This window comes from Anoplolepis gracilipes, unplaced genomic scaffold (genome assembly GCF_047496725.1).
Source record: "Anoplolepis gracilipes unplaced genomic scaffold, ASM4749672v1 Contig18, whole genome shotgun sequence".
Classification (NCBI taxonomy): Eukaryota; Metazoa; Arthropoda; class Insecta; order Hymenoptera; family Formicidae; genus Anoplolepis; species Anoplolepis gracilipes.
This window is the reverse complement of record NW_027328669.1, coordinates 530,952-543,610: the sequence shown is the minus strand read 5'-3', so window position 1 is coordinate 543,610 and position 12,659 is coordinate 530,952. Positions and strand designations below refer to the sequence as shown.

Genomic DNA, 12,659 nt, shown 5'->3' with positions numbered 1-12,659 from the left:
AAACACATTTTGAATAAAAATTATATATATTAAACATACATATCGCTTTGTATCTTCTTTATCAAATCCTATCCTTCTTCCTATATATTATATAATAAGTTACATTTATATTTTTTTAATCGAAATACGTAGTTAATCTGAGCTATTATATTGGAAATGTGTCAAGAATACTTTTAATATTCTAATAAATTACATTTATATTTCTTACTTATTTACTGCAGCCTTCTCCTTTGCTCTCTCCTTTCCTTACCATCATGCTCTCTCCTTTCCTTACACATCATACTCTCCTTGTCCTACGCCTATAGTGTTGTCCTTCTCTCACCATACGCGCTCTCCTTCCCGCTATCTTCCTTCCTCTCTATTCCTTCTCTCGCACCCATATTTCCTTTTCCTACCATCATGCTCTTCTTTTCCTATCATCATGCACTCCTTGTCCTACACATACAGCGCCTTCCTTCTTACACCACATCATACTCTCCTTGTCCTACGCTATATTGTGCTTGCAGTTTCTCCGAGCGGTCGATGCACGCGAATTTAAAGACATACATTACGCTATTTAACTTAGTACTCGTTAAACAGTTTGGTCAACATGTCTATGACATTTACGCTGACTGGAAAGAGCGGCGTTCTCGCGACAAATTACTTTCCCACCGTAGATTTAAGCGATGGTGAATACGAGCTCGGTCTGGCGGATTTTAAGAGTTATCACACGATATCGAACATGAATTCCTTGAATAATAAATTTTACTTTGGCAAAGATGATGCGGAAATTACGATTCCCGAGGGATCGTACAAGCTGCAAGCGATACATGAATTTTTGAAAAAACAACATTTTCACGAAAACTTTCGCAACACACAGTTCGTGATGGTGATAAAAAACACACTGATGACGACGATGACTTTGAGGCTGGAGAATGGCCTATAGTGCTCCGCGCTAATTACAATACGATGAGGAGCGAGATCAAATGCGCCTACAGATTAAAATTTAGCAACCTAACAATATTGGATCGCTGTTAGGATTCTCGAACCGTATACTGCAGCCGCGAAAATGGTACGAGTCGGACATGCCGATTAACATTATCAACGTGAACATTATCCGCGTCGAATGTAATGTGACCGCGGGTGCGTACAATAACGGCAAACTTGTTCATACGATACACGAATTTTCACCGAGGGTACTACCAGGATATAAGATATCGGAAACACCGGCGCACATCATTTACCTACCGATCATCGTGCGGTGCATTATGGATTTAACGTTACGCGTTGTCGACCAGGAAGGACGATTACTCGATTTTTGAGGAGAAGAGATCACCATTAGATTGCATGTACGGCGGCAAAATTAGCGTGTGATGCTCGTGTTGAACAGATCAAAAGACGTGAGAGACAACACAATCTTTACGACACCAGCGACAACAACATCGACATTTGCTAATATCCAATCATCCGGCATTAAGAAAAAGAAATTGAACGCATCAAACGTTGCGTTTTTACAATCTTTGGGATTCGCGGTGCGAAACATTTGAACGGTGACTGACATTCTCGACATCGCGGATGAGCCAATCTTTGACGATCGCATCGTCAAGATTGAGACTCACTCCTATAACCCATTCGCCAACACAACATTCGGACACAGTGACGAGATAAGAATATCCATACAACAACAGGATCTGTATACGTTGCCGTACGAGAGTTTCTTATACATCGAGGGAGAATTGAAGATAAACAATTCAACTGACGGATCTAATGTGGTACTGCAAAATAATTGCGTCGCATTCATGTTTGATTCTATACGAACTCAATAGAGATTGATCGCAACAGAAACGTGGGAATAATAAGTATGCTCAAAAACTATGTAACAATATCATCCGATAGAAGCGTAATTATGAGACATGCTGGCTGGAGTGATCCAACTACTGTGAATGGACACTTTAATTTTTGCGTACCGCTCAACATGTTATTGGGATTTTGCGAGGATTACAGATACATAGTAATTAACGCTCGTCACGAGTTGATCTTAATACGATCGCGCAATGACAATTGTTTGGTTGGAGCTTCGACGGTGGAGCCTGTGATCAATATATTCAAGATACAATGGCGAATGCCACATGTGCTGTTGAGTGAAATTAAAAAGCTGTCTATGCTGCGCGCTCTGGAAAGTGGACGCTACCTCAGCATGGGTTTTTGTGGGATCTGTACGAGTTTCCGCTGTTGCAGCGTACAACTAAGCATTCGTGGGCCATTAAGACCGCGACTCAGCTGGAGAAACCACGATATCTTTACTCTGCAGACAGGCCTGAAGAATGTTATGCTCGAGGATATGAGTAAATTCGACGACTGCAAATTAACAAACGTGAAACTTTATCTGAACGCGGAATGTTATCCATACGACGACATGAATCTGGATTTCGATAAAAACAGATGGTCGATTCTATACGACACGTACGCGCGTTTCTGCAAAAACTATTACGGATACGAGTACCTCGAACCGAGTCTCACCGTCTCACTGTTTCTACTTTACGGTCCGTTTGTAATCATCGATTGTTCTCGACAAAACGAATCGGTGAAAAATGCTACCGTAGACGTAAGATTAGAATTTGATTGTAAGGAAAATGTGCCGGCAAACACTACCGCTTATTGTCTCATTTTGCATGATCGCGTTGTCGAATATAATCCTCTAACGAACGTAGTACGTAAAATTACATGAATCAGCAATTATCCCCTCCAATGTTAAAACATAAAACTTGCGATACTCGATGATTAACATCAGTCGTTTATAGTAGTTCACGCCATATCTTTTATTCATATCTTTTCATTATGGTTGTACCAATGTTTGTGGGTCTTCAAGGATTTATTATCGATAAAAAATTTATTGTGGAAGAAATTGCGATTCTGACTAAAGGATCTGTACTCTCTCATTATATTTTTACGAGTCTTACACCAGTCCGTTTGCTCACGAGGTCTGAGAGATCTCAAGTTGCATGGTTGATTGGAAAACATCACAATCTGCAATGGGAAGATGGAAACATTCCATACTACATGGCCAAACGTTTAATCACTGAGGCTGTGACGTTGAAAGATGCAGCTTCTGGAGTGTATGTTAAGAGGCATGAAAAACGAGAATGGTTGGCAAATTTACTGACAGATGATGCGAGAATCGGCCTTATTATCGAGACATTAGGTAACGACTATGAAGACGTTCCTCCTTTAGATAAATTAAATGCTACTCTGCACTGCGATAAACATGTAAGAAATTGCGCTTTACAAAATGTATTTAAAATATTTAATTGGTGGTCGAATCATCATCATGAAGGTTCAATCAATCCATATTTACATTAAACTATACTTCAAGTATTATTTTCTATAGTCTGTAATTAAATTTTTTTTATGTTGAATAAATTTGAAATTTTTATACATTTATATTTCTTTTACTGTCGCCTTCTCCTTTGCTCTCTCCTTTCCTTACCATCATGCTCTCTCCTTTTCTTACACATCATACTCTCCTTGTCCTACGCCTATAGCGCAGTCCTTTTCTCACCATACGCGCTCTCCTTCCCGCTATCCTCCTTCCTCTCTATTCTTTCTCTCGCACCCATATCTCCTTTTCCTACCATCATGCTCTCCTTTTCCTATCATCATACACTCCTTGTCCTACACATACAGCGCCTTCCTTCTTACACCACATCATACTCTCCTTGTCCTACGCTATATAGAACGCCTATAGCACCGTCTCTCTCTACCGCGTTGCAAACGCCTATCGCGTCGTTACCATGAGGATATAAAAAATTTATTATTATTAATCTAATTATTTATTACAAATATACATTATGGATAAACAGAGTGGGGGTGAATATTTTATCTATAACAGTTGACATTCCTATCTCTCTCACCATCAGATCTCCGCAATCAGTCAGAGAGGACACTCCCTCCGCCAGCCTCCACCTGCAGAACCATATGTACCCTCCTTTCCCTCTCAATCTGGGGGGCATTTGGTACTCCCCCCCGAACGAACACATCAGTAACGCTAAATGTGGCGGTATTCTAAGCGCACATTTAACAGCGCATTTAGAGGCGGACCGCCATGTTTAGCCTAAAAGCGCAACTTTATGGTAAAAATCCTATTCTGAGCCACATTTATAGCACATTTATGCCATATCGATAGATGCGCCGTTAAATGTGGTCAGAGGCACATTTTAGCAAGATAAAAGCGCTCTGTGCGTAACAGTTACGGTACGATTGACAAGTTTAATTGATTTTATCAACGTTATATGATTGATTTTGTTAATAAAATGGATATATATCGAGTTTCTTACAATTAATAGAGATTTTACACAACAATAATTATGATATTTGGGCACTTTAAAAATTTTCTTTATTTTAACAGTGCATTAGTGTGTAAAGCGAAGTATATAAATTGCGAAAAGTTAATACAATAGTACTAAACTAGAAAAGTACATACAAAAGTACAAAATAAATACAAAAATATATACAAAAATACGAAAGTACATAATCATGGATGTATTTTGGAAGATATTGATCATGCGATTCCCGAAGTTCGGGAAATAAATGCAGTACGTGAACGTGAGTCGCGAGTGTTTCGAAATAGAATAGATGCTTTTGAAATTTATAATGAAGTTGTAAATTTATCTTATGGCGCGTAATTGACCGCGCGACGACCAATCACAGTGCCGCTATAAACGAGCAATTCGCATGATGTATGACATGATAGTCAAAAACCTATAAGCTAAAGGCGCTATAAATATGCGGTGACAATATGACGGATCTTAGTCGTATTACCAGAACATTTATCAGCGCCTCTAAAAGTGATCTATAAATGTGCCACTAAATGTACGCTTAGAATACGGGCCATTATATCTATGTATATTACATTATCAATATACATACGTGCATACATTTAAGTATATACACGAGAAAATTCTCATTTATTCAACACGGATGTTAACAAAAAGTACATTCCAGCACGTAAACATTATTAAAATATTGATAGCATAATTTATCGATGATAATAAACTATCATTTATGAACTCCGCCAATGGTAAGTGGCACAGTGCAACCGCCATTGCCGGTCCCAAGTCCGGATAAAGGAGGAGGGTTGAAGGGAAAGGCTAGCAACCTATCAATCGTAAAAAGACACATATGCTCATAGAACTGCAAATCAAGCCTCGGATGACGGACGGAACCCACGGAACAAGGATACGGCAAGAACAAGGAAAAAACAAATATGGAAATCAAACGGACTTCGTTTAGGATGCTGGAATATAACCTCTTGGGGTAGCAAAGACCAAGAGATCATCATAGAAATGAACACGCACAATATAGACATATGTGCACTTTCTGAAACAAAAAAGAAAGGAAAGGGAAACGCCAAATACCAAAACTATATTCTTTTCTACAGCGGAGTGGAAAAGAACAGCAGAGCCAGAGTCGGCGTAGGTATACTAGTTCATAAGAAATTCGAAGGCATGATAGACGAGGTAGAGTACCCAAATCAAAACGTAATGCGCGTCACACTGGGAACCAACGCCAGGAAAACACACTTCATAAGCATCTATGCCCCGGACATAAGCAAACCAAAGGAAGATAGAGAAACATTCTTCGAACAACTCCAAGAAATGATAGATAAACTCCCAAACAGCGAAAAAATCTTTATCATGGATGACTTCAACTCAAGAATCGGAAATACCCCTATCCCAAGCGTTATGCAGCGATTCAATGAAGAGACCATAAATGATAACGGTGACATGCTGATAGCCTTCTGTTCACAAAACGAGCTGCGCATAAACAATACATATTACCAACACAAATGGCAGCACAAATACACCTTCGCCAATTCGAGAGATCAAAAGTCAGTCATTGACTATATTATAACAAATAAGAAGATACACCCAAGCCAAATAATAGATGTACGAACAATTACCTCTGCAGATGCAAACACCGAACACGGCCTGATTCTATGTAAGTACAGAGTACATATGCAACTGAGGAAAAAGAAGAACCGGGAGGAACCTATATCGAAGATTAATATAGAGTCATTGGAAAACGAATCCACGCGACGTTTGTATCAAAATAGACTCACAGGAAAAATAGATAACAACAGCATCAAAGAGGAAGATGATGTGGACCAGGCCTGGGAGAAAATAAAAACTAATATAATCAGTAGCATTATAGAAGCCGTAGGCACAAGGAAAGTAAGCACAAATGGAAAAAACAACAAGCCGTGGTTCAACATGGAAGTAAAGACCCTAGTTAGAGAGAAGAGAGGAGCCTACATAAAATTTAGAAATAACAGATCAGAACAAGAACACAACGAATACAAGAAAATTAGGAACAGAGTTAACAACGAAATAAAAAACATGAAGAGAGAATACTGGGAGAAATTCTCAAGCGACATGGAGCATGACCTGTATGGAAGCCAAAAGAGGATCTGGAAGATGCTGCGGAAGAAGCCAATCAACGAGGAGATACCATTAAATACGATCAGCCCAGAAACATGGGTCACTCATTTTAAAGAACTATACCAAGATCGCAGTGAAGATGAAGAACGACCGGAAACCAACTTGAACATAGCAATGGGGGAAGATAATATAATGCCAGGAGAGGTGAAGAAGGCAATAATGAATTCAAAGAACAGAAAAGCACCTGGTCTGGATGGCATAACAAATGAAATGCTGAAATATGGAACGCCCAACATACAGCGACAGATTACAGACCTATTCAAAAAAATCATTAAAGATGGAGTGATACTGCAAGAGTAGAAAACATCCATAACGACATCAATATTCAAAAGAGGATCAAAGAAAAATCCAAATAACTACAGAGGGATAACGTTACTTAGTTCAGTACTGAAGATACTAACGAAGATCCTAGCGGAAAGAATAACAACCAAAAGTGAAATATGTGAAGAACAGCAAGGCTTCCGCCATAATCGATCAACCACAGATGCCATATTTATCCTAAGACAATTAATTGAAAAGGCAATAGAGTTTAACAAGCCCCTATTCCTATGCTTCGTCGACCTTAAACAGGCTTTCGATAGAGTGAGGCTGAATGACGTTTTACATAAATTGCGAGAACGTGACATCGACAAAAAGTATATAGATTATTGGCGAACTGAATAGAAACAACAAAACAAAAATAAAGGTCAAAAGCTTCCTAACCGAGGCTGTACCGGTAAACACAGGCATAAGACAAGGAGATAGTCTAAGCCCTGCCCTATTTAATATTATTATGGACGAAATAATAAGAAGCGTGAAAGATATGCAACTAGGGTACAACATGGGACACCGTAAAATACAAATACTATGCTATGCGGACGATGCAATGCTAATAGTTGAGAATGAGGATGATCTTCAAAGACTCCTACATAGATTCGTGAACACAGCCTCTACATTTAACATGATAACATCCACTGAGAAAACACAATCCATGGTAATATCTAAAGAGCCAATTAGGTGCAAACTGGAGGTGAACAATAAGATCATACAACAAGTTATGAAGTTTAACTATCTCGGTGCAATAGTATCCAGTAACAGAAACCTGGTAGAGGAAGTCCGTGCACAAGCTAACAGAGCGAACAGGATAGCAGGATATCTAAGGGAGGTTATATGGAGAAACAGGAATATGTCCTTGAGAAGTAAAGTAAGGATATACAAAACATGCATAAGACCAATACTGACTTATGCAGTGGAAACGAGAGCCGACATAACTAGAACGAAGAGAATTCTAAGGACGACAGAAATGAGGACATTGAGAGCAATCAGGGGAGTTAATCTAGGAGATAGAATGAGAAGTGAACAAATAAGAAGGGAATGCAAAATCCAGGACATAGTGAGATGGACCAGAACAAGACGACGACGCTAGAGAGACCATGTGAATAGAATGACACCAGACCGACTAGCAAAGTGGGTTAAAATACAAAATCCACAGAGCTCAAGACTGCCTGGAAGGCCACTTAAAAGGTGGTATGAAAGTTGGACATCTGGATCACAGGAGACGTAGAAGAGCAGAAAAAACGGCATTGCCCTACATAAAGACTAAGAAGAAGAAGAAGAAGAAAATAATAAACTCTCTCTCTCTCTCTCTCTCTCTCTCTCTCTCTCTCTCTCATTCTTTCTCTCAAATTAGTACTACTTAAACATAGATGTAAACATAATTAGTACTACTTAAACATAGATGTAAACATAATTAGTACTACTTAAACATAGATGTAAACATAATTAACAAAGCAAGCTTAGAGAGTATTACGCATAATTTAGATTTTAGTTGTTATCTCAATCAAACCATCAATGACTTTTTGGAAAAACAATTAATCACGACGTATGTATAGTCAAACGTTGCTACATTTGAAAGAACTTTGCTGTGTAGAATTTTAATGTAATCTAATTTAAATTTCAAGATGGGTACGTATGTACGACAAATGTATAAATTGTAACATTAATATATATGCTAATAGAATCGTATATTAATCTAGCTCTACATAAATTCAAATATAATTGGGAAAAAAATAGGCATCAAGAGCTGAATGACAATTGTTATGTATGAAAAATGAAGGATAATAAGAAAAAGTAATTAAAGTTGAAAATAAAAATAATAAGAATTAAAAGTTAAAATTAATAAAAATAGAAAGTATATTCGTGTTCCATAGATATAGGTCAACAATATTGAAATTAAAAAACATATATATAAAATGATACAAATAATAAAAATTAACAATTATGACTTAAACATTAAAATATGTGACGCAGTTACAAATACATATATGTTCACACTATGTATGTGCGGACGTTTCGACTTCTTTTTTGAGTCGTCCTCAGCGCAAATTTAATATAAATATAAATAAAAGTTGTAAATCTCGGAAAATCTTCGCAATATCATTATAAAGATGAGGTCGAATCTTAACAATGAGTTACTCGATGTATAATCAATCTTGGAACTTTCGGAGAGCATTAGAGAGCGACAATAGTTTATTACAAACAATGATGACACATAACAATTGTCATTCAGCTCTTGATGCTTATTTTTTTCCCAATTATATATACTAATAGTTAATATTTCCTTAATGAACATACATATGAATGAAAATTAAATTTCAAGAATGTTATAAAAAAGAAATTAGAAATTTTTTTATATTGTCTAAAACAAAGAACAAGATGAACGGTAAAGATATAATAAAAAATTATTATTAGTTATTTAGACAATTTAAGAAGATAGTAAAAAATTATTAGATACTAAATTTGATACGAAAAAGTTGATTATAAACAATATTCTTGTTGAGAGCCTATATCTCGAGCAAAAGTTGGTTGCTATTTTATAAATGTAATTTATTAAAGATAATTCAGAAATGTAACATATACATATATAACAAGACGTTTCGACGCTTACTTGTGTCTCTTCAGTCGTCTTACCTAAGATAATTAAAACATAATCTGCGGTTCTATTTTCGAATACAAGTTGAGTACATACATTAAAATTACGTTAGAAATTAAAATTTACGTGATGTTCCAGTCATTTTGTGATTTTTTTCTAGTATATGTTTGGAGAGATCACATTGAGTTTTGATTGTTGTAATGGAATCAAGTCATAGCCTTAACTTTTTAGACCTAAAAATAATAAGAGAAAACAACTCATTAACAATAGACTGGTTCCAAAAATCAACATTTTCATTGTTTATCATACGTGTCAAATCATCCCACATTCAAAAAAATAATCTTGCAACTTCAACAAAAATTTTCTAGGTGTAAAAAATTGACTGAAACAAATAAATTATTAGCATAAATACTCTGATACTGCATATATTTTGCACTTAATCAATTTGAACGACAGAGACAGAATTTATATCTGTACTATTAGTGTAGAGAGAAAATTTTTCTGTGATGCCTATCTTTCAGGCCTATTATCAAGGACAATTATATTTGTGATTAATATTTGGCAATGGGATCTAAATTTTCTAAAGGTATTGCTAGAATACTGCTGCTATAAATTCTATACGTGACGAACAATATTCAAACAAATACAAAAAGTAGCGACAAATTTTAATTAAGACATCTAGAAATCTATCTACATTAGCAAAATATTTTTTTGAGTGCATATATGTGTGCAAAGTTTCACTAAAATCAGAATTTCCGGGTTCGCAAGATTCCCTTGTTAGTTTCGTTGTTAATAGATGTTTTATCCTGACGTCCACATACTTAATAATGATGAGAAAGGATGGTAAAAGATAACCATTATTTATCAGAGTATTGGTACTGAATATGAGTATTGGTACTGTATATGTTTTTCTGGTGGAATTTTGAATTTGATAACAATATCGCCCTGTCAATAAGATTATATATATATATATATATATATATATATATATAATCTTATTGCAAAATATATGCAGTATCAGAGTATTTATGCTAATAATTTATCTGTTTTAGTCAATTTTTTATTATATATAGAATATATATATATAGAAGATTTATAGAATAGATAAAATAGATAGAAGATATATAGAAGATATATATAGAAGATAGAAGATAGAAGATAGAAGAAAAGATATAGAAGATATAGAAAATATAGAAGATAGAAGAAGAATATAGAAAGATATATATAGAAATAATAATTATATATATTTTAACATCTATAAAATAGAAATAATTATATAATTATTTTGAAGAAAAATGAATAATATTAAATATACATACCGATCGCAGATATATTTTTGTCCAGTGTGTTTATTGAGTTGCGAACTCACGAGCCGGGATAAATTCTTGATCCACGTGAAATGTCCGATATCTTGCGTATCTTGGATGTAGAGCAAATTGGCGTGCTTGTCCCTCTTTTGCTCCGAAAGACGAATAGGAACAATATTTTCGTTTTCGATGGTATACACATTGATTGAAATATTGTTGTAAATTTCAAACTTTTTAATTTGATTAAGAGTCACTGGAAACTCAATGTCTCGAAGATTTAGCACATCTGTATAACGCGGGTACGATAATTCTCGTTCAACGTTTCTTTCAGCGGGATACATAGCAGCAGTCACTGCCCATGCAAAACATGCATTGTCTTTGGATTGCACGTTAACTACCGCTCGCTTCATCATTATTTTTCGCGGTAATATAATATGATATCCCGCACACATAGGATTATATTTATTTATATTTACAGTCAAATTAAGTACGCGATAATGCCCACCTACTATCACGTTCTTGAAATTCTTCGAGAGATGTTAAAGTGGGCTCGATAACACGTTGCTCGTACCATTCGCGTAAATCAGATGTACGAAAGAGTTCACAGTTTTTGTATTTATAATTTTATTGTCGTACTTTTCACCCGCCACAAACTCACCGTTAAACACTGTATTCACTTTCACACTGCAGTGTGTTTTGATAGCGTCTCGCACATGTTCGAGCACGATATCACTCGCGTCTTCGAGAAATTGGCGAGGTTCGATATAATTGATATTGATTATCGCACCAGTCAATATACGGTTCTCGAACGCTGTATCAATTTCTCGCCAAAATAGTGCAGCTTGATGCGCGCTGTGTCCGGCACCCGCGTGTACGAAACGTTTGCGCAACGTATTTTTCAGTCCTTCGAGTCGCGCGATCTTTGCGATCAACAATTGTTGATGTCCGATTGATATTCGCGGTCGTTTAATTCGACTCTGCTCTTCCAACGACTTGATATATTCATCGCATCGCACCTCCCACGCAAAGTGGGTTCTCCACCGAATTTATCAAGGTGGATTGATGTGTTAAAACCTGCTCCATTTTTACATATAAGGTACACTCACACAAGCTTCGACAATAATGGCAAAATGTGACTCTCTGTTCTGATTTATATCTCATCGTTATATTCTTTTCGCGTTGCAAAACGTTATTCTTTCGTGTAAACATCCGTCATTTCTATAATATCATGTCTCTTTATCTCACACATATTTCATGGTAATGTAATATAATATAACATCCTGTACGCATAGGATTATATTTATTTATATTTATAGTCAAATTAAATATACATGATAATGCCCACTCACTATGTGAAACGTTATTCTTTAGCGCAAACATCTGTACTGTCGACGTTCTGTATATGTTTTCATTTAGCAAAACTTTATATCTCACGCTTTGTCATATACATTTGTGACCGAATATTTGAATCGATTTCATCATACAGCAGCCACCTACGGCGCTCGAGAAAGTACGTAGAAACGATTTTTGATGATTTTTAGCAGCCTTACATTGGCGCTTGTAAAATTACGCCAGAAATACTCCCCTCCTCATTACGTTTTGCGATATTACAAATTACTCGCAGTACTTTGAATAGTTTAGTATCGCATCAGTTGTCCATACATAAGGTTGTGCAAAAAAAAAAAAATGTACTCCACAAAAGAAACCAACAAGATGAATTTTTACATTCCGATTGAGAACGGTGAAATTCAATCAAAGAAAATGTAAGTTTCAATTATTTTCTAAATATTATTTTTTAATATATTTTAATATTTTATATAGCGTTTCATCTTGTCGTGCGGTTTGCATACTTGGGAGGAGGTATACCTTAACCCCGACATCTTACAAATATTTGGAGATTGGAATAAGCGTTGGAGCTATGTCGTATGTGGAATTGATACTTGGTGACAACCGAGGCAATCGAGT

The 12,659-nt window shown here is 36.1% G+C and overlaps 1 protein-coding gene across 1 annotated transcript; it reads left to right on the top strand.

The window, feature by feature from the left end:
• Positions 1–7,296: 7,296 nt before the first annotated feature.
• LOC140675766 (uncharacterized) lies at positions 7,297–7,881 on the top strand. The gene has a single exon (XM_072910380.1). The coding sequence runs from the start codon at positions 7,297–7,299 to the stop codon at positions 7,879–7,881; it is 585 nt and encodes a 194-aa protein (XP_072766481.1).
• The last annotated feature ends 4,778 nt before the right edge of the window (positions 7,882–12,659 follow it).